Source organism: Odocoileus virginianus, chromosome 8 (assembly GCF_023699985.2).
Source record: "Odocoileus virginianus isolate 20LAN1187 ecotype Illinois chromosome 8, Ovbor_1.2, whole genome shotgun sequence".
Classification (NCBI taxonomy): Eukaryota; Metazoa; Chordata; class Mammalia; order Artiodactyla; family Cervidae; genus Odocoileus; species Odocoileus virginianus.
The window spans coordinates 49,147,284-49,170,888 of NC_069681.1; the positions used below are offsets into that span (position 1 = coordinate 49,147,284).

Here is a 23,605-nt window from a genome sequence, read left to right on the forward strand (position 1 = left end):
CGTAAAGAGTCGGGCACAACTGAGCAACTTTCACTTCACTTCAAACCTTGAGAGGACCTAATTTAGGGAACGGGGTGGGGGTGGGGGGCAGTGAAATCAATGTGACTACTTCAGAGTCCTCACAAGAATGATGAGGTTACACAGGTAAACAGAGTCCAGATTATTAGGCTCTTTGAGAAAGAAATCATGAGAAAGATTTTATGTTTTAGTCAACATGCAATGACAGACTCAGAGGGTTCTGAGTGGGGATGGATGTGTTTTCATTAGTGTATGAAATAGATCACCTCAACTGCTGGGTGAAGAATAGATGGCTGATTTTAAAACTTTCCAATGACTCAAAAAATTCAAAAGTGAAAGAAGCAAATATTTTCCCATGACTACTGCAAATGATTAATGCATTTGTTACAGCTACTTTCCTTCCATCCAAAAACCCCTTTGAAGTGAAATCTTAAAATCTTAAAATTATAAACAATATTCAGGAGGATGGATGAAGTAGAATCATTAGACAAGAGGTAGGAACAAATGAATGCTGGGAGCAAATAAAAAGGTGAAAGTGACAAAATGGGGCTGTAATAACTGGAGTTTATAGTACGATGTAAATAGAAACAGCAAAGACTTGTCAAAGGAGGACCCAAGGAAAGTAGAAATTTGGGGCTCCTACATAAACTGTAAGCCTGATATATGGTTCCAAACAAGAGGACCCATTACATGACTGTATATGAAATAAATGTAGGTTCTAATTTAATTGTACATGACACATCATTGTATTAGGTTGCACAAAGGAAGTATATTCTTTTAATCCTTACAGTCAAAACTTGGTGTAAAGCAGAAGTTTCCCTTATCAGCATGCTTGTATTACTTGTAATTACTGCTAGTTTTCTGTTGGCTTTGTTTGACAATTTTGGTGCCTTGCTTTGAAGAATGAATCAATAAATGAGTAAACAAAATAGTAGATGTATAGTGTTTCCAGTAGGATTTCATATGTACGTGCATAGCAGTATATGAATACTGCTAGACAAATATTCAAACTCTTCTCAATGCAGTTAAGAGTGGCATACACTGTGGTGTCCTGGTGAGGGCAGCAAAACATTCAGCCTTATTTTAAATTAAGGTACTGTTCTATGCAAACTACAAGTTTGAACAAAATCCAGAGTGGAGCTCCTCAATCCCAAAGAAGGAATTCAAAGATACTATTCTGTTCATCAAATCATTCACTGTATCATCACTTTTTCCTAAATCACAGTAGTTATATTCTTAAATAAGTGAATGTATTCCATTCATTTATTCTTTACCAATACACATATATCACAGGTACAGGCCTTCAGGGATCTTAGGAACCACCTGGAAAACCTCAAAAAGTGTAAATATATCTGTAATTGAGAGCAAGGAGAAATGCATACTCTATTCTTAGTTCAGTTAAGTTCAGTCACTCAGTTGTGTCTGACTCTTTGGGACCCCATGGGCCACAGCGTGCCAGGCCTCCCTGTCCATCACCAACTCGCAGAGTCTACCCAAACCCATGTCCATTGAGTCGGTGATGCCATCCAACCACCTCATCTTCTGTTGCCTCCTTCTCCTCCTGCCCTCAATCGTTCCCAGCATCAGGGTCTTTTCAAATGAGTCAGCTCTTCGATTCAGGTGGCCAAAGTATTGGCATTTCACCTTCAAAATCAGTCCTTCCAATGAACACCCAGGACTTATCTCCTTTAGGATGGACTGGTTGGATTTCCTTGCAGTCCAAGGGACTCTCAAGAGTCTTCTCCAACACCACAGTTCAAAAGCATCAATTCTTTGGCGCTCAGCTTTCTTTATAGTCCAACTCGCACATCCATACATGACCACTAGAAAAACCATAGCCTTGACTAGATGGACCTTTGTTGGCAAAGTAATGTGTCTGCTTTTTAATATGCTTGTTGGCAAAGTAATGTCTTTGCTTTTTAATATGCTGTCTAGGTTGGTCATAACTTTCCTTCCAAGGAGTAAGCATCTTTTAATTTCGTGGCTGTAATCACCATCTGCAGTGATTTTGGAGCCCAGAAAAATAAAGTCAGCCAATGTTTCCACTGTTCCCCATCTATCTGCCATGATGTGATGGGACCAGATGACATGATCTTAGTTTTCTGAATGTTGAGCTTTAAGCCAACTTTTTTACTCTCTTCTTTCACTTTTGTCAAGAGACTCTTTAGTTCCTCGTCACTTTCTGCCATAAGGGTGGTGTCATCTGCATATCTGAAGTTATCGATATTTCTCCTGGCAATGTTGATTCCAGCTTGTGCTTCTTCCAGCCCAGAGTTTCTCATGATGTACTCTGCATATAAGTTAAATAAGCAGGGTGACAATATACAGCCTTGATGTACTCCTTTTCCTATTTGGAACCAGTCTATTGTTCCATGTCCAGTTCTAACTGTTGCCTCCTGACCTGCATACAGGTTTCTCAAGAGGCAGGTCAGGTGGTCTGGTATTCCCATCTCTTTCAGAATTTTCCACAGTCTATTATTTACATATATACAAACATACATAAATTCAAATAGTTTACAATTTATAGTGGGAGATAGGACAGGCCTTATTATATAAGCTAGAGTGTGAGAGAAGAATGGGACTATGTCATGTGAATTCTTGTTAGTTTGCACTTACATTTATTGGAGAGTATTCATTAAAAATTACTCATTAAAAATTCCATGGACTGCAAAGAGATCAAACCAGTCAATCCTAAAGGAAATCAATTCTGAATATTCATTGGAAGGATTGATGATGAAGCTGAAGCCCCAATACTTTGGCCGCCTGATGTGAAGAGGCAACTCTTGGAAAAGTTGGGAAAGATGGGGAAAGATTCTGGGAAAGAGTGAGGGCAGGGGGAGAAGGAGATGACAGCAGACAAGATGGTTGGACGGCATAACCAACTCAATGGACTGAGTTTGAGCAAGCTCTGGGAGTTGGTGATGGACAGGGAACCCTGGCGTGCTGCAGTCCTTGGGGTCGCTAGGGTCAGAAAACAACTAAGCGACTGAATGACAAATCATTAAAAAAGGAATATCTGTTTTACAAGCTTTCCTATGGTTTTCATACTTGGCTTTCACATACCTCCAACATGTCTTATCCTCCATCTTCATTAAAGTATAATCAATATATACAGTTTAATGAGTTTGGACATATGAGTACACTCATGCTATCATCACTGCAAATCAAACAGGGTAATAAACATACCCATCACTGCCAAAAGTTTCCTTGTGTCCCTTTATTTTTTATTATTAATTTATTTCAATGAGGTAAGAACATTTAACATAAGATCTATCTCCTTAAATTTTGAAGTACATAATACCTTACTCCTAGCTCTAAGCACTGTGTTTTCATCATCATCTCCAGGATTAATTCTTTATGATAAAGAAACTCCATTTAAAGAATCTGATAAAACTTCTAGGTGTGCATCTGGGTTTTGACCAGAAATTTCATATAGTTACTCATTTAAAAATATTTTGTGAACAGTGAAAAAAAGTAAAATAATGGTCACCAAAAAAACTAAGACACAGTAATTCACAGTTTCCAGAGGCCCTCTGCCTCTACCATCTTTCTTAACTCTCAAAGAATAGACTTGAAATAGGCAGGGTGGAAATTATTGCATAGCTGCTATTTGATATAAATTGTACATCTTTTATTTTTTGAGCTGCAGAATGTAATGATTAACTTTATATTTGAGCATTAATTAGTATCCTATGGGGTTTAAACACACTTTGACCTCTTTTGATTGCTTTTGGCATATTTTTACAATGTTTTAGCATCTTATAACTTTAATTTTCATAGTGTTTTATATTTCACAGCTCAATAGTTGGCTAGTATTGAAAGCTTTTCTGTTCACAGCCTCTTCTAAATTTATTAACATGTGCAGATATTTTGATATATTTCTTATCTCTAAAAGAATAAAAGAAAAAAGAAATGAGTGGTCCATGCTTAGCTAATATTAAAAAGCCTTTTCTTCTTTTTCTTGATCACTCTCATTTATTAATACCTATGTATGAATAAACAAATACAAAAAATAACAATAGACCACATGAAAATGTCATTTCACATAAGTAATGAGAAATGTTTCTTCTGAAGTATTATTCTAGAAAGCATTGCCATGTATCTTTTTCACCTAGCTTTTGAAATAATTCAGAGTTATCATCGTTCACTGTGCAAACACTTATGAGCATCTTTTAAGCTTCTTGACCTTTTACAGAAAGCAGACTAACATACCATAATGTTACTTGGAAAGAGTTTATGAAGCATATGGAGTCCATTTATCTTTATAGAAAATTAAGGATTCAAACATGGATTAAGCCATACAATCAAAGAGTTTGTATGTAGATTATTCAGTCTTGGCACTCTATCAAATTATTTGAATGCAATGTTGCTGTTTCACCAAAAGATAATGGGAACTTCTTTTAAAACTCATTCTTCTATTTTCTCTAAGAAGTTATTGTGCTGTTCAAAATATTGACTTTTCTCAATTTCTTCTATATAAAGATCTATGTTGAAAATATTAACTTATATTCAATAATTCTTAAATAAATTGGTTTTCATAAGGAAACAATAGTTACCTCCCTATATTATAAGGTAACCCCCAATATATAATAGTACTTACTACAATACTGCTTACCTCCAGAATTCAGCCACCCACTCATGGATGTTTAAAAATGTCCTGTTCCCAGTGGACCTATTAATAGACTCTTGACTCATAAGATGTATTTGATTAACAGGACAGCCATAAGATGTGGTGATTAATAACATAAAAGTACATTTTAAAAATTATGCTTTTCTTACTAGTAGAGTGTGGAAAGAGAAGACATCACAGCAATTCCATAAGTTTGACATCACATGAGTAATTTCACAAAAGTAGAATACACCTCACTCACCTATAAGCATGCCCTTATAAACGAGCACAGGTGTTATTACCCTTTGTTTCAAATACCATAATGCTCAGGAGCACGTGTGCCACCAAACTAAAATGACTCTGAAGACCTTACAGTCCTGATGGGACCTGATGATCTTTTCCAATTTGAATTCTCCCTAAAAATATGTCTGTATCTAAAATTTGTTGTTTTGTTGTGTATATTTCCTATATAAGCTACCTCAAATCCTTTGTGAAACCAAACATGCTATTAATTAATTGCTTAATTCCGTGCAGCTGCACCATGCCAGGCCCTCTGCCAGATACTGGAAATACAAAGGAAAACATGACACAGTCCCTTTTTTCAAGAAGTTGAAAATGTAGCCAAAGTAGCTCCCATTTTCATGGCACTGTGGAATATAGCAAGTTCTTCTAAGTTATCACATTTGATATACACACATGGGAAATTTAAAAAGTGCATTAGAAGTATGTTTACTCTTCCTGGGTAGTGAACTGCAACAATTATTTCGTTCAATAATAGCTCCACTGGGAAGACGTAGCAAATGTGTGAAAATTCAAATCTGAATAGATGTGTTATCCTGGGAGAATAACTAAAATTTTGGGGAAGCTGCCTTTGGTTCTGTGTTGTCTCACTGGATTTTGATCTTCATGAAACAAAATACTTTCATTGTGACCAGAATCTGCAAATCTCACATTTATTTAGATATTGCCAATTGTGTATACTTCTGCATTGCCTCAGTAAAGGAGATTGACCTGACCTCAAATAGATTAGAATGCCAAGAATCTAGAGGTAACTATTAAAGGTAAAACTTGATACCGTATTAACAAAAGCCTCTACTTTGTTTATATGTCTGTGCTTAGACAATTTGTGCAAAGCAAAATAATTAAATAACCATTGACTATATTAGTAGTGATATATTCATATTATAATTAGTCATCTTTATTTTATTACCCAGGTTAAGCAACAAGCTAAACTATCCCCACGATGATTATTGGTTTTGTGTTTTATTTGGTTGTAATTTGAAAATAGATTTTTAAGTAAGGCTGTGTACTTTCTCACTGTTTCTCTCCCATCCTCTTCACCCCGTTAGTGATGGGAAGAGTCCAGCTCCAAGGTAACGGTGTTGGCCAAATACACAACTCCTGACACTGGGTGAATGAGACTGACAGCAGGGCAGACACGGTGCAGCAAGCCACTTGCCAGAGGCTTGTGAGCTGGTACTGGTTGTAAAAACTCTCAGATGGAAAAAAAGAAATCTCCTCTTAACGGAGATTGAGAGCGTGCTTCAACATGTCTTTTGACTGACGTGTTTGCAGATGTTCAAGTACTGTGAGCAGAACTATAATTTATGGAAACATGATTTTGCATCTGGTTGATTTACCTTAGAGACATCCCATTGAAATATGACGTTTGGTTTTGATTTTTCAAGACCACTTCAGAGACAAACTGTTTTATGTTATCTCCTAATGCTGTTGACATAAATTATGTACTGGTGGTGACTATTTCAGCAAGGCTTCCTTCCTTCAGTAATATCATGAATTGTAAATATGTTACTAAACTAGTGGTAAACTCTGTAGGAATGGACCACAACATCTTCAGTGTAGGGTGATATCACCCACAGAAGGAAAAAAAAATTGGCTTGGAGTGGCATAATATTTGCTATTACAATGGTCTGTAAACCTCCAAAGAGCCACCATATATACATGATATACACATGAAGTTTTATGGGTGGAAGATTATGGGCAGGGGGAGATGTCAATATAAAAGGCCCTTGACATGGGAAGTGATAAGTAGAAAATTAATAAGTTTGAGAAACAATGGTACAAACCAGTTGTATATGGTTCGAAGACATAAAATTGGTTAACCAAGAAGTAATTGATCAAGCAAAAGTCAAAACTTAGCTAAATGAGTAAAATTTCAAATGAAATATCAGTAATGCTGCAGTAAATAATCACCTTCTAGAGAGTTCCCTATTGGAGTAGGAAATGGCAATGCACTACAGTATTCTTGCCTGGGAAATTCCATGGACAGAGGAGCCTGGTGGGCTAGAGTCCATGGGGTCCCAAAGATTCAGACATGACTGAGCATGCACGCACACACACGCATACACTGAGTTTCCTATAGCTGTTCTTATAATATAAGAGAACTTAAAACAATAACAATTACAAAATTATAATTATAAAATTTCAGATATGCTATTATCACTACTTATTTTTAGATTAGTTTAAAAGAAGTAGATAAAAAATTAAAAGAGCAAAATTACTGGGTTTTAATGTTTCATTTTTTAATTAATGCATTTACTTCTAATTTCAGAAGTGATAGAATATTTGAGAATAATTAAGAAATATTTTCAAATTAAAATTAGGAAAAAATTGTGGAAGAGTATGTTAAAATAGTACATCTTCTCAAACATAGTACTAAAAGTGAAATGCATTAAAGTATCAGGAAATTTGTATTGTATTTCTACTTAATTTTTAAATCAAATATTTATAATTTATCGCAGGCAAGTGCTTTTCAATGACAAGTATTTTTATTAAGGTTGTATACTAAGATAAAAAATTCAAAGTGAATTGCATAAGCTTTACAAATAACTGATCAATTCAACTAAATTCAACTAGGTTCAAGTACAACAAAGTCTATTACAATGATATGTTAAAGTGGTTTTAAAAATAGAGGCCTTTTAGAAAGTTATTGTAAAATAAACTTTTGCCAAATTTGCCCCCCTTAATTAAAACTGATTATACAAGAAACTTCATTTAAGAAAAACAGCAAGTTACTGCATGAGTTTAGAATGCAAATCTAGTACCCGTTTAACATATCTGTTGTGAACATAGCTATTAAACTAGTGAATTTTGTTTATTAGATGTTATTCTGAAGTTTTCATTATATTTGAAATATTCCATGTATATATCCCATATATTTTCTAGACCAGTCAATGGATTTTTTATGGGTGACAATTTCAAGCTGTGCCACATTAGAAAAAGGAGGAATACATAAAAAATAAGAGGTTAGGCAGATAATATTATAAAGACATAGACAAAAAATATAAATTATTCATTATCATGTATGTAGAACCTTGTATTCTCAAAAGTAAGTTACTAATTTAATTGAAAAAAAATGAAGATGAAGAATTTATCACTTACCAAAAAGTCACACAATGAGAGACAATCAAGTTGAGAAGGAAAAACATATTTCAGGAAACATATGCATGCATCCATATGCATATACATCTATTTATATGTGTGTAAACCCATGTACAAGTTTACTTGTTTATATACGCCTCTGTATATGTATATGTGTGTGTATATATATTGTGGCTCAGCTGGTAAAGAATCTGCCTGCAATGGGGAGACCTGGGTTCGATCCCTGGATTGGGAAGATCCCCTGGAGAAGGGAAAGGCCACCCACTCCAGTATTCTGGCCTGGAGAATCCCATGGACTATACAGTCCATGGGGTCACAAAGAGTCAGATACAACTGAGTGACTTTCACACTTTCACATTAACTTATGTAAATCAGCTGCAAGACATGAGATCACATCCTAGACTTCATGGTAGCTATTAGAAGGAGAAAGACTTTTGATAAAAAGAAAAATTCCAGGAAAAGGATATGTCACAGTGATTTAGATATGAACTTCAGCTTGAAATAATTGGGAGCTCAGATAAGTATTGCATTTTTAATCTAAGTGCACATAGCGTACTATATGTTCAAAGAAATAAATGGCCTCTTTGTTGGACTGACCATGTTATTTATTGTATGGATCAACTTTTGAAAGTGAAGTTGTATGCTGTGTATATTCACTACTAGAAAACCCAGCATAAACCAGGACCTTTCTGGGAAAACCAGAATGTTATGTTCACTTTACTCACATTTCAGATCAGTCTGATTTCCTGATTTATTGACATAGAAAAGGGAATTTAGAAGGAGGAAACTGAGTAGCCCCCAAATTCTCTGGAAAGGCCCAAGAATCACACTGGGTGGGTGGACAGAAACATAAGTGGCCCCACCGTCAGAAGTGGTTGAAGTCTTGCCGCATCACATTTGTGTGGAGGATGGTGTTGCCAACGTTCTGATCGGTGGTACAAACTTTCACGTCAACCTCGCCCTCAGCCGGGGGTATCCCGAGAAGACGTTCCCGGTCAGGGGTGCACTTCGTGTGCCTCCTTCTGCCTGTACTACCACTGCTAGTGGAAATCCTTCCATTCCTCTTCCCACAAGTCACTAGGTCTAATGTCAAAATCCAGCCATGTGAGTCTAACTGGCCAGGCCAAGTCTTAACAGTCTGCTAGATAGAGCCATCATGAGATCTGGGGGGAGAGCTAATCATTTTAACATGTATAATAGTATATATAGCTTATCTCCCAACTAGAGTTAAAAGAAACTGACTAGGGTTATGAAGTAAGATTCCCACACAAACACAGTGTATGGAAATCTATGATTTTTCTGAGTTTGATGCCAAAGTCCTTGATATTTTCAAAGCTCCAGGTAACTGCTCATGTGAGATGATGCTTTTTCATCTAATAATTACCATAAATGTAAGAGCTGCCAGTTCTAACTGATTAGAAAATGACATGTTTTCTGCCTTAACAAGTACTATTTAATCTTTTTCCTTGGGTAATTCAAAGTGCCCAATAGGATTTCCATTTTTCATGATGTTGAAATAAAAATTATACACTAGTACATAGTGCTTATGCCAAAATCTAAAAGAGATGGTGTTGACCTTTTGCATCAGCCGATTAGACATTAGCCATCTACATGTGGTGATTTAATGGCCATCACAAAACCCAATCCACCTCTGTTAAATATATCACTCTACCTGGCCTACAATAGTGCATGTGATAAGGAGATTTATTCCTCCTGATCAAGACATTGCATATTCAAGAAACAAGAATGAAAATGCAAATGGTGGCATTGGCCATCTTACATTTTTATATTCTGGTATCTTACACAGAGAAATATATGACATATGATGTCTTCAGTGTATTAATGTTTGTGTGTGGCTTCTGTGTGAATGTAAAGATAAATAACTGATATTAACATCTATCTTTTTTGAAAACTGTTGAAATAGAATACGGGTACAGTACATTTTTAAATTGTTGCATTATTTTGAAATCTCATGAACACCCCACAAAAGAGTCAAATTTTGGCCTAAAATAAGACCCACAGGAGACATTGTAATGTACATGATAAAGATAATAACGTAACTAGTGAACAGAGATTTTTAAAAGACATATTTTTACCAAAGAAAAAAAGGAAAACAGTTTAGCCTCTTTAAAAATTTGTCATAGCTCCTAAAAGACTGGGCTTTGCAGGTGGCGCTGGTGTTAAAGAATACACCTGCCAACGAAGGAGACACAAAAGCTGCAGGCTAAATCCCTGGGTGGGGAAGATCCCTTGGAAAAGGAAATGGCAAACTCTCCAGTATTCTTGCCTGGAAAATCCCACTTATAGAGGAGCCTGATGGGCTATAGTCCATGGGGCCACAAAGAGTCAGCCATGACTGAGCACACCCAAAACACTAATAGAATAAGAAGTAACATTTTTGATTTTATGCATTTTAAAAGTTTAATCAATAAGCTGAAGAGGTAAACTCTCTGGATTTTAGACTTTCCTATTTTCAGGTCTTTTAGATTCATGACAGTCAATGTGACAATCTACTTTCTCTTGCAAAAGTACTAATTCATCCCTATCATTAGCATCATTACACATTTGTTGGTTGTCAACCAGGTGCATGATTCTGTACTTACTCTTAAGGGATACACAAAATGTAAGTTAGAAACTCATTTTCTGGAGAAAAAAGGAATTTTATAAATATATGCATGAGAAAATATATCTAGTGCACATAATGCATAGAGAACATGAAACCTTAAAGCCTACCTAAATAATTCATAGATTGTATCTCTTTTCCAAGTTCCTAATTGTGAATTAATCCTGTTTCTGAGCTTTCTGACTCCTATGGTCTGCTCCACTCAATTTATCACTGTTGGATTATGCATTGTTGTTCAGTTGCTAAGTTGCCTTTGACTCTTTTCACACCATATAATATGCCCAGTACTCTGCTAAGTGACAGATATAAAAAGATGAAAAGATTTGACTTCTGCCCTCAAGGATGTTACATTCTGGTGAGAAATCAATGCCACAAAACAAATAATTTAAAAAAAAAACACAATTTAGTAGCTATTCTATTGGTGGTATTAAGGTGAAAGGGAGTGAGATGCATAAGTGACTTGGTATGAAAGGACTCACCAAATTGATGTTAAGTAAAAATTATAGTTTAAAAGTTGAACAGGAATGCAGAAGGCACTTGATCTACTCTATAAACAACTAGAAATGAGAATGAATTTGTTCATGTAATAAGGTCAGCATTGGCTTCACTTTAAAAGTCCTGAACTAGTGGGAAATATTTTAAATGATAATAAATAATAGTGGCAGGGGTTTAGGGAAATGGCAAATTTTATCTACTGCTCACGGTGTATAAATTGGCAAAAATTTTTGTGTAGGCAATTTGTCAATTTGATCACCTTTTCCCCAGACTTTGACCTGGCAATCCAACTGCTAGGGATCTGTAATGAGAAGATAAATGATGATGTTTACAATGACTTATGTACAAGGTTGTTCTTTGCAACATTACTTATGAGAGCAAAATCTTTAGAAAGAACTAAATATCCAACAATGTAGAATTATTTCAATGAATTATGTTACATTGTGCAAGCAAATTCAGCCCCTAATATAATATAGTAATGGATGTTTATTAACACTGAACATTTTCAGAAATAAATGTTAAGTGCAAAAAGTATATTACAAAATGTATAGCTGTATGTTCACCACATTAATTTCTGAGTGCTGCAATTCTGTGATTTTAATTTTGTTGTGTTGTTGCTCTCAACATTTTTCCCAAATCTAAACAAGTAATATATATTTCTTTATCTTAAAAATGTTAGTACATATGCTGTAGGAAACAAAAACAGAGCTATTTTTTGTAAGTGATGATCTGCAAGGTCTTGTAGGATATTTTTTTAAAGAAAAGAATACTTTCTTAACAGCATGTACTTAATTACCAATTAAAATAATAAACAGTTGTACAACTCTATGTCCTTAGTTCAGTATAGTATAGTGTAGCATAGTGCATACATAAGAATAACAAAAAACTTTAGTTGCCTAGTTCATGTTAAAATAAAATGAAACAAGAAAGATTTTCTTACTTACAAACATATTTTTGATCAGTGTTCTCCCCAATAAGTCCAAAATATGACTTGTATGAGACTTTGTGGGAGAACAGTTTCAATTCCACGATGGTTGAAATTAAGACATAAACAATATAAATTTAAAGTGATAGTAAAATGAGAAAATGATACTTCAGGACATAATGTAAAACTGGGAAAAGTACCTTGATATGTCCTACTGAGTTTACTGTTCATTTGATGATACAGTAGGTACATTTTGAAAATCAACTTACTATAAAAGAAATATTTGTAAAATATTTTATTGTTTTGCCTTTCAGACGTCATGTAATGTAATAATTGTCTTGGCATTCCACTGCTAGAATATTATTTACATGTAAAAAGAAGATGTGGAGAAATAAGGGGAAATCTTAAATTCTAAACACATTAGTTTGTAGGTATAATTGATTTATTTCCTTGTCTCTTAGTTTTTACGGTTGTTCCCAGAAGCAAGAATTCCAACAACTCCTAAACTCAGAACTAGTGAGTTCTGTTTACAGTGGCTATTACATTTATTCTTGGCCTTAAGCCCTAGTGAATATGCAAATACATGAACAAAATATCCTAAAAACAAATATGAAAAGTGTAAAGAATAATGAGACACTAGACCTTTACTGAAATTATTTTTTAGAGAGTTGGATTGAGAAAAAAAGTGCTTCAAGAGACCAAAAATCTGCAAGCTCCAACAATTTAATTAGTAATAAGGAAACTGACTTGGGAGAGCTGAACTAAAGTAACAGCATTGCATATTTAGAATAGATAGGGATTTAGGATTGAGAGTAAAAATTTGACTCATGAGGGTGTAGCTTTGCTATCTTTGCCAATGTCAACAGATGTTATTTAATCTTGGTATATAACCCAATATACCTCAGTTTCAGCTTCTACACATAAAATAGGAGAATGATATCACTATACATCAATAAAATTATCAGTGTTTCCCTCTGGAATAAAAAGTAGTATGGATAAGGAAAGATTAAAGATGAACTTCTTATGTATAATTTTGTATTTCTTAAAAATATTACTTTTATAATTAAAAATCAAATGGGATACTTAAAAAAATTATTGTAAGGATTATATACTGAGGAATAAAAGGGTATAAAATTGTTTGCTATAAATTCTGCTTTTTCATCTTAAATATGCAGTGCACATATGGAAATGTCTGGAAATTTGATGTCATTTGTGAAAAAAAGAGATCATTAACAGATAGCCCCTTTCCGTTAATGACTTTGTGATGTTTACATCATACTTGTGTCACTTGAGAGATGAACCTATCTGAGGAAGAATCAGAAAAAGAGAAGAACATTTAATGATGCAATTGAAGGACTTTTGGCCACAGCATAAAAATGAAACTACAGTCCTGAGCAAATATTATCAATTCTCATCATCATCTGGAGTGTCCTTTATCTCTGGCTCCTGAGATCATCTGTTATAAGAGGCAAAGCAATTGAAGTAGTTCACTTGAACTCAAATAGAAATCGTAGAACCCTTTTATGAAGAGTTCATGCCTAAGAAATGTTCCCCTAAGGCATTAGAAATGTTTAGATCACATACATATTCCCTATTTTTTTTTTTTTACTACCCACCAAGAAATGTACTGTTATACTTGAAGAGTTATCCTTCCAGAGAGGTGGGTGTACTTTTCTTGATTGCTTTATTTCTCTGAAATATATTTATTATAAAAATAATTATGAAGACTTTTGTCAATTCATTAACAAGAGTGCATTTTCCATTGATCTATATGTGTGTGACTGTTTTCTGCTTACAAATTTGGTAGTGGATATGTTTATAGAGGTGATAGGTGGCTCAGTTGTAAAGAATCCACATGCCAATGCAGGAGACACTGGAGACAAGGGTTTGATCCCTGGGTGGGGAAGATCCCCTGGCGGAAGAAATGGCAATCCACTCCAGTATGTCTGCCTGGAAAAATCCTACGGACAGAAGAGCCCGGTGGGTTACAGTCCATGGGGTGACAGAGGCTGACACAGCTGAGCAGGCACATATTGGGCTGTCCCACACAGGCAGAGTAAAAAAAAAAAGCTATCTGAGGATGGGAGAATTGGACAAAAATTGTGTAACATACTGAAACAGGAAAATCCTGTCTGTAAATTTTCCAATATTATTGGTGCTTTGAGAGGCAAGAAACAATCAGAGAGGAAAGAAGCAATCAGGAGAGAAAGATACAGAGTTTAATGGGTGGGGGAGGGGTGGATTCTGAATATCAATTGCTTATTATCCTAACACTGTTCGCTTAAACACAGCCTTTCAGTTTCTTCGCATATTCAACAAGTTGAATAAATAAGTAACCAATTAAGTGTTAAAGTGTGATTTTTAGATGGTTATCATCAATATTTCTCTTCCTAAACCGCCAGCATTTTCCTGTCTCCTTCAGAGTCTTGCCACAGATACTGCAGGACTCTGCCCTCGTCTCTCAGGGTGGTTTCTGGGGCCAAGAAGTTTCAGATCTGAGTCCTCTTACAAAGAAACCAATATCCTTCACCCCATCTGTAGTTCTCAACTGCATAGCATTATTTTTGGGAAAAGGTTTCAAATTGATTAAGCTCTTTTCCCTGTTCCTGCAAGTGGTAATAGGTTAAGTTAAATAAGAACAGGATTGTTTTTAGAAGCATAATAGGTTGTCTGAAAAAAGGCCTTTCAGTCTCTCCCACTTTCTCTCTCTTCTCTCTCCTCTGTCTCACACACACACACACACACACACACACGCACACACACTACACAGAGCTGAACCTTCATCCATGACTCCCCACTGAATTTCACTAGAAGCTAACAACACATTTGATTACATGAAAATATTATATATAGATATGATAACTGTCCCTCTCCAATTATCACCTTCTGGTCCTGGTGAAAGAAATCTCCTCTACATTTCCCTGAATTTTCCCAACCTATTCCTCCTCCCCAAGTCTTTCACTCTTTAGCCTTTTCTAAATGCGTGATCCTTGAATATTTGATCTTTTATGCAGCTTATTAGAGACTTGTAACAGCTGTCCAACTTGTGTAAGACCTAATTAAAAGGGAAACTGACATGAACATAGTATCCCTGCTTAGACTGAAGAAAGGACCAAACAACATTTTTTTAAGTCCTGTAAATTCCAAACACTAAAACGATGCACACAATTTTTAGAAGTGTTGATGAGAAAGGTGTTGACTCTGGTAAGTCAGCAAAGTCTCTCTGAAGGTTTTCAGAGAGAAGCTGCATTTTCATATTCTCTCCCCTCCCAGATGTTAGTAGAACTTGGTTTTTATAAGCTCCATCTAAGTTGAAGAACCTATGGATTCCTTCCCTAGGAAAAGTCTGAGTACATTGCCCTGGCAGCACCACTGGCCCAGCAAAGAGGAACTGGCCAGTACCTGAATAATGTTTGCACACAGCCTTGGAGAGTGGAGATTTCTATCTCCCTCTAGCAGAATGCAACTGGTTATTTACTTGTATGCATTTTAAATTCCTCCAAATGGATGCAGAAACTTTGTGTGTTTGAGAGCTTGAGGGAGTGTGTGTGTGTTTGTGATGTGCTTGCATCAGTCTGCCAGTGGGTTTTTAAGAGCACTCACGAATCATACTGGGATTTTTCCCTGCCCCCTCCCTTCTTTTCCGGTTCTCAGGGAATGCTTTTGGGTCTGGAATCAAAGATGCAAGCATACATTGTGTTTTCACCCTGCAGACTTAAGTAACATTCAGGAAATATCAGAAAAACCTAACTCTCAAAGACCAAATTGACTAAAATTCTATAACAAGTTTTAAAAAGTATGTGCCTAAATTACATATCTCACAGCAAAAAACAAAAAAAAAGCATACCCAATTTTATTATTAAAATATATATGATATGAATGTATGTTCCAAATAGCCACTTTCAATATGCTAAAAGGGAAAAAAGGGGGGGGGGTCTCAAAGACATCAAATAGCATAAAACATTGTACTGCAGAGACGGAAGAAATGCATTTAAAGAACCGATGAAAATGGCGTGCGGTATAATTACCTCAAATTGCTGTTCGCTTGACACCCTGACACTAATTTTATTCAAGCCATCGGGAAATAAATGTTTTAAAAGCATTCTTTTCAAACGCCGGAGCTAGTGGGGGCTGTGAGTTCATTAGGAAAGGAAAGGGTAAAGTTTTCAGCACGCAAAAAGAATTAAATAACCCTTTTAAAATCAGCATCTATGTGAATCGCCAGCCTTTAATGCCCACATTTTTAACGCTTGCCCTGTACGTGGATTGATTTTTTTTTTTTTTCCTTCAGCATTCCCTCACCAGATGGATTTTTGCTACTGCAGATCAGCAGAGGGTGTCAGATCTTTGAGTGCACCAGGCTGGAACGAACAGAGCTTCTTAGCAACTCTCTTCTCCCCCCTCCCCATCCTCGCGTTCTCTCCCTCCCTCAGACAGCTCCCCACTAACCACCCGCCCTCCGCCCCCTCCGCGTAATTCCGAAAGAGCAGAAGAAAGGGAAGGAGAACAAGAAAAGAAGAGCTAGTAACCGAGAGAGAGCCGGAGTCCAGGAAAAAAAAAAAAAAAAAGGCTGAAGAGGACCGAAGGGGAGGAAAGGGAAAGGATGGACTGCCACAAAACGCAGCGATTGCGGAAATTTTCCAGCGCCATTGGTTCGGCAGCGTGAGTCCTTTGGTCCGGAGTGATTTCAGCACCGGGGGCACTGGACAGCACCTCGGGGGGACTCCTGGGCAACCCGCAGCCACGGCAGGAACTCCATCAAGCAGCCTCAACAACAGAAGCCACCGAAATCCCTGCTTTGTATCAGAGAGGCAAGGTCAGTCCGACGCACAGCCATGCACAGGCGGTGCGCCTGTACTACGCTGCAAACCCTCTGCTTGTTTCTCTAACATGCACTTGCTTCTAATTACCAGCATTGTTCCCTTTCTGATTAGTGAGGAACTAGGCGAGATTCTGTAAGGGTGTATTTTTAATTTCTATGTACATATTTAACTTCTTTTTCGTTATCTTTAAAGGGTTGAGAGGGAGTGGGGTTATTGGTTCTACTTTTTTTTTTTTCTTTCTTTTTGCTTGCCTTGCACTACTGTGCCTGGATAGTTTGTAGATGTAATTATTGACTGGCGCCTGGGTTGTTGCAGTGCGGGGGGGTTAGGGAGGAAAGAATCCACCCCCACCCCCCCAAACCCTTTTCTTCTCCTTCTCTGGGTTCGGACATTGAAGCACTAAATGAACTTGAATTGTGTCTGTGGCGAGCAGGATGGTCGCTGTTACTTTGTGATGAGATCGGGGATGAATTGCTCGCTTTAAAAATGCTGCTTTGGATTCTGTTGCTGGAGACGTCTCTTTGTTTTGCCGCTGGAAACGTTACAGGGGACGTTTGCAAAGAGAAGATCTGCTCCTGCAATGAGATAGAAGGGGACCTACACGTAGACTGTGAAAAAAAGGGCTTCACAAGTCTGCAGCGTTTCACCGCCCCGACTTCCCAGTTTTACCATCTATTTCTGCATGGCAATTCCCTCACTCGACTTTTCCCTAATGAGTTCGCTAACTTTTATAATGCGGTTAGTTTGCACATGGAAAACAATGGCTTGCATGAAATCGTTCCTGGGGCTTTTCTGGGACTGCAGCTGGTGAAAAGGCTGCACATCAACAACAACAAGATCAAGTCTTTTCGAAAGCAGACTTTTCTGGGGCTGGACGATCTGGAATACCTCCAGGCTGATTTTAATTTATTACGGGATATAGACCCCGGGGCCTTCCAGGACTTGAACAAGCTGGAGGTACTCATTTTAAATGACAATCTCATCAGCACCCTACCTGCCAACGTGTTCCAGTATGTGCCCATCACCCACCTGGACCTCCGGGGAAACAGGCTGAAAACACTGCCCTACGAAGAGGTCTTGGAGCAAATCCCTGGCATTGCTGAGATCCTGCTAGAGGATAACCCTTGGGACTGCACCTGTGATCTGCTCTCCCTGAAAGAATGGCTGGAAAACATTCCCAAAAATGCCCTGATCGGCCGAGTGGTCTGTGAAGCCCCCACCAGACTGCAGGGCAAAGACCTCAATGAAACCACTGAACAAGACTTGTGTCCTTTGAAACACAGAGTGGATTCTAGTCTCCCGGCTCCCCCTGCCCAAGAAGAGACCTTCCCCCCTGGCCCCCTGCCAACTCCCTTCAAGACAAATGGGCAAGAAGATCATGCTACCCCAGGGTCGGCTCCAAACGGAGGTACAAAGATCCCAGGCAACTGGCAGATCAAAATCAGACCCACGGCAGCGATAGGGACCGGCAGCGCCAGAAACAAACCCCCAGCCAACGGCTTGCCTTGCCCTGGGGGCTGCAGCTGCGACCACATCCCGGGCTCGGGTTTAAAGATGAACTGCAACAACCGGAACGTGAGCAGCTTGGCTGATTTGAAGCCCAAGCTCTCCAACGTGCAGGAGCTCTTCCTGCGAGATAACAAGATCCACAGCATCCGAAAATCGCACTTTGTGGATTACAAGAACCTCATTCTGTTGGATCTGGGCAACAACAACATCGCCACGGTAGAGAACAACACTTTTAAGAACCTTTTAGACCTCAGGTGGCTGTATATGGACAGCAACTACCTGGACACGCTGTCCCGGGAGAAATTCGCCGGGCTGCAAAACCTCGAGTACCTGAATGTGGAGTACAACGCGATCCAGCTCATCCTTCCCGGCACCTTCAACGCCATGCCCAAACTAAGGATTCTCATTCTCAACAACAACTTGCTGAGGTCCCTACCCGTGGACGTGTTTGCTGGGGTCTCGCTGTCTAAACTCAGCCTGCACAACAATTACTTCATGTACCTTCCAGTGGCCGGGGTGCTGGACCAGTTAACGTCCATCATCCAGATAGACCTGCACGGAAACCCCTGGGAGTGCGCCTGTACCATTGTGCCTTTCAAGCAATGGGCAGAACGCCTGGGTTCCGAAGTGCTGATGAGCGACCTCAAGTGTGAGACGCCGGTGAACTTCTTTAGGAAGGATTTCATGCTCCTCTCCAACGACGAGATCTGCCCCCAGCTGTACGCGAGGATCTCGCCCACGTTAACTTCACACAGCAAAAACAGCACTGGGTTGGCGGAGACCGGGACGCACTCCAACTCCTACTTAGACACCAGCAGGGTGTCCATCTCCGTGTTGGTCCCAGGACTGCTGCTGGTGTTTGTCACCTCCGCCTTCACTGTGGTGGGCATGCTCGTGTTTATCCTGAGGAATCGAAAGCGGTCCAAGAGAAGGGACGCCAACTCCTCGGCGTCCGAGATTAATTCCCTGCAGACAGTCTGTGACTCTTCCTATTGGCACAGTGGGCCTTACAACGCAGATGGGGCCCACAGAGTGTACGACTGCGGTTCCCACTCGCTCTCAGACTGAGACTCCCAGCCTGGGTAAAGCAGAGGCGAGAGGAGGGGGGAAGGATGCAGATGCCCCTCCACGGCCCCACTCTGCCAGCATCCCCGGGGGTGGGGTAGGTCGGAGGAGCCCACACCCAAGTCCAGCGCGCCCCGAGGCTTGATGGACAAAAGTAAATAAATAACTGTGGACTCGCTCGACGCTGAGGGTCTGACCCCTTTAGTTCCCTTCGGGAAACAAAGAGCAGACTGTGGTGAGCTGGCGGAGCGCTGCCAAATCGCTCTTTGCTGCAGCCCCTTTTGACAAAGCCCAGCAGGAGCCCTGCTCAGAGCGGAGACGGTGCCCCTCCCCGCGGGGGAGGGGCTGGAGGGGATGGCTGCCGCGGTCCTACACGTATATACATATACCTACATCTATATAGAGAGATAGAGTATCTATTTTTCCCCCTGTGGATTAGCCCCGTGAGGAGGTGGGGGCGCGACGGCTCCCTGTTGGCTACGGAGGGATGGGCGGTTGCACGAAGGCATGAATGTATTGTAAATAAGTAACTTTGACTTCTGACAAAAAGTGCTGCATGGCTCGCATGGAATCCACGCGCTCCAGGGACGCTGCCCTCCCAGCGACTGGGGACCCCGTCACGTTCACAGCACCCACCCTCTTCTTACCTGATAAGTCCCATCATATCAAACTTTCTATAAACAAAAATACAGCATAATCAGAAAGTGCCATTTCGCCATTATTTGTGATCGGTAGGCAGTTCAGAGCGTTACGTTTACTGTGAACAACAACAAAAAAAAAATGTAAAGGTTTTATTTAGGATATTTGCATGGCTAGTCATCAGTCCATTTTATGAGTTAAAAATGTATTTTGTTGAGCAAAGTTTTTATGGGTTGTTTTGGGTTTTCTTTTATTTTGTTGGTGATTTTTCTTTTGGAGGGGGAATATTTTTCTATACATATCCAATAATGCCTTCCATCTGAATGTAAAATAAGTACCCATGATTTCTATTATAGTATCAGTGTAATTATTAAAAAAAAAAAGATTTTGAGGCAGTTAAGCATGACCAATTAATGTCACTCTAGTGCTTAGGCTGCGATCCTATGGTAGCAATTCTGTGCTGGTGTAAATCTTACTTATAAAGTAGGAAAAAAGAACCGAGGAAGCACGTGGAACTTACTAATTCTATTCGAGGATTTTATAATGGCATATTTTTTCAGTATTAAAGTGAAAATGTTTTCAACTCTGGGTCCTTACATTTTTCCAGCTTCGTATTTGCAACATGGTAAATTGGATTTGCGGTGGAAGGGATGCGGGAGGGGAATGGTTGGGGGTGGATCCCTTTAAGAGCTACGTTAAGGCTCTCTCTTTAATCCTCTCAGCTTTTTGCCCTTTAGTAGCTCCCCTCCCCCTCCATCCCCGCCGGGACTTTTCCAGCTTTCCCCTGTGGTTAAGTAAGGTCTTTCCCCGACACGCCCCCTCCCCCTCCCTTTTCCCTCCATCCTTCTGCGGCAGTGAATCGCTTTATTAATACTGGAAATCCCTGGCTGCTGCTGCTGCTTCACACACTGCAGATATGTTAAGGATGTTAGTAGAGATTTGATTTAATTGACTGTCTAGATCGGTCTCATTAAACAGTGGAGGTTTCATTGGTCAGCACTCTTTGATGAAAGACAGCCCTAATGACTGGCATTTGAGATGCTGCTGGCATTTTGAATTCAACATCTGCTGAAAACGGTAAAACTAATTAGTGCCCACCCACCCTCCCCGCCCCAGCAACTGCATATTGAAATTTGTTAAAGCACTCATCTTTATGGAAATCAATCATTATCCTAGAGAAGTGTTTCTCTGCTATCATTCGGATTTCTGGTTGTGGCCCAGTAATTAACAAGAAAAGCATTGAACTGTTTGAATTTTATGAGCCAGTGTAACTCTGGCCTCAATCATATTCCTCTGGGATTTCTAAGTAGTCTATTTTATCAGCAGTTAGGGGACAAAACAACAAATAAAACCACAGTGTTGATGGGGTCTGCATTCCACCACATATCCACCCTTGAGAAGTATGTTAAAAGACTGCAGACCACAGCTTTTTAAAAAAACAGCAACAAAAAAAATCACAATTTTAGGATTGTAAATCAGCTAATGAAAGCCCCCAGAGCAGTTGTAAGATTTGCCTTCTAAAACTCATATTCTAAAGAGAAGAAATTTCCCAGAACAGTGATGTTCTAGAGTATGTATTATTTATTTTAACGCTTTTTAAATAAAATCTTTATTATAAACCATGACTATTCCTAAGGCCATTCATCATTTTCTCTCTTGATTCTTTTGTTTGTGGACTGCATTTCATAGTAGTATGATTCTAACCTACTATTCTTTGACAAATATTATGGGTTGTTATTAATTTATTTAATCATTTTTCATGTCAAGACCTTAATTCTTTTATGGAAAGACAACTGGGTTCCTGGTAGGCAACCAACAGATTTACTCTTGATGAAAAAGTTGGAAGAGTGAATGAGTTATATGTTCAAGGATGCTATGACCTTAAAAAGGAAAAGAAAAGATGGCAGGTGTTTTATGTTTTTAGTGGAAAGTGACCCTTGAAAGATACCTAGTGAGGCATGATGGTAATTTTTAAACTGATATGTTAGTTTAAGTCAGGAAAATAGAACTTCTGGTAGAAGGTGTGTGCCGGGACCTGAGCTTTCCTTCATACTAATTAGACGAAATTAAGATATAGGAGGCAAAGTTTAAAGTATTTTTTAAATATTAGCTTCAGTGGTTTTTGAGTGGTCATTGTGTACCAGACATGTACTAAGTGGTTTACAGAATTGTTTAATTTACCCCTCACAAGCACAGAATGATAAGATGTTGCTATTTTCATTACACCAATGAGAAAATTGAGGTTTAAGGAGAGAAGGCAATAACTCAAATCTCATAAATAATGGGGCTGCATTTAAACCCCATTCTCCTCATACACCAAGAACTCACTCTGTGTATGGAGTAGTCATATACATTTACTTGTTAACTTCTTAAAGAGTGCTATCCTTTTTATAAATACAGTATAAAAATTAAGGACCCTGGGTGTATCTTCTTAATTATGTATTGATGGCCCTTTATATTTTCAGTGTGTCTTGCACCAGAAAGCATTGTCCTACATTTGAAGGAGATAACTTTAGTGTTTTCTCTAAGACTATGCACGAAGACTTAATGTATAAGAAAAAAGATGAATGTGCTTTATGAATTCATGAATTATATAAATTCAAGTCAAATCTAAATAATGAATATATTGATTCTAAAATATTAGGGCCATCAAATATTATAATACATAACAATATATGTTAAAATCTATGTAGAAAAGATATTCATGATTTCATAGAAAAGAACTCTTATTATTTATTTAGGCCATGTTTTATTTAGTTTGATAAAGTATCTCTGTCACAATTATATAAACTAAAATATAGTAAATATACTTTTTAGTTTGCAGGGTATATAATACCATAAAATTTTCATTTAGAAGCTTCTTGTCTTCATTTTAACATAAAATGCTCATATAACTGTAGTTACCATGTGCTTTAGTTAAGATATCTTGTTTCCAGTTAAATCATCCCATAATTCATCAAAGTAAAAGAGAGTTTAGTTGGGCCAGATGGAAAAGGAGGAAAGACGATATCTTGTTCAGTTCCACTGCTTTAAAGAAGGTAATACCTTCTGTGGCTGCTGGTGTAACTAAGAATATCCTAGAATTGTTGCCATAGAAATTTATTGTTTAACATTTTCTACAAGTTTACTGAGTAGGAAGTTAGAATAGCTGATCTAATATTCTATTACAGGATTCTTTTTCTTATCTTTGTTTGTATTAAATGTAATTGAAACAGTCAGGCATTTTAATATATGTCAAAGTATATTGGCGATTTCAAGGACAGTTTGTTAATTTGGCTTTTTCCAGGGTTGCAGATAGATATTATTGGCATGTACAGAGAGATGGATGAATATGCAAGTTTGAATAGGGAAGTATGTGTTTTTAATGTGTTGGTAGAATGCTACATAGAGTGGTTTCTAGTTTAACTCTTCTGATAGCTAAATTTTAAATATTAGTCTTTTATTTGTATGCTTATTTGACCAAAAAATGGAAATATAAAATGTGCAAAAATTCAGTT

General features: G+C 38.1%; 1 protein-coding gene across 1 annotated transcript; it reads left to right on the forward strand.

The window, feature by feature from the left end:
• The first annotated feature begins 16,399 nt into the window (after nucleotides 1–16,399).
• On the forward strand, nucleotides 16,400–20,691 carry SLITRK1 (SLIT and NTRK like family member 1). Its single transcript, XM_020912819.2, has one exon. The coding sequence runs from the start codon at nucleotides 17,382–17,384 to the stop codon at nucleotides 19,470–19,472; it is 2,091 nt and encodes a 696-aa protein (XP_020768478.1). The 5' UTR covers nucleotides 16,400–17,381; the 3' UTR covers nucleotides 19,473–20,691.
• The last annotated feature ends 2,914 nt before the right edge of the window (nucleotides 20,692–23,605 follow it).

What these genes read in the sequence shown, in the direction of transcription:
- SLITRK1 (XM_020912819.2), top strand. Translation starts at nt 17,382, where the DNA reads ATGCTGCTTTGGATTCTGTTGCTGGAGACGTCTCTTTGTTTTGCCGCT.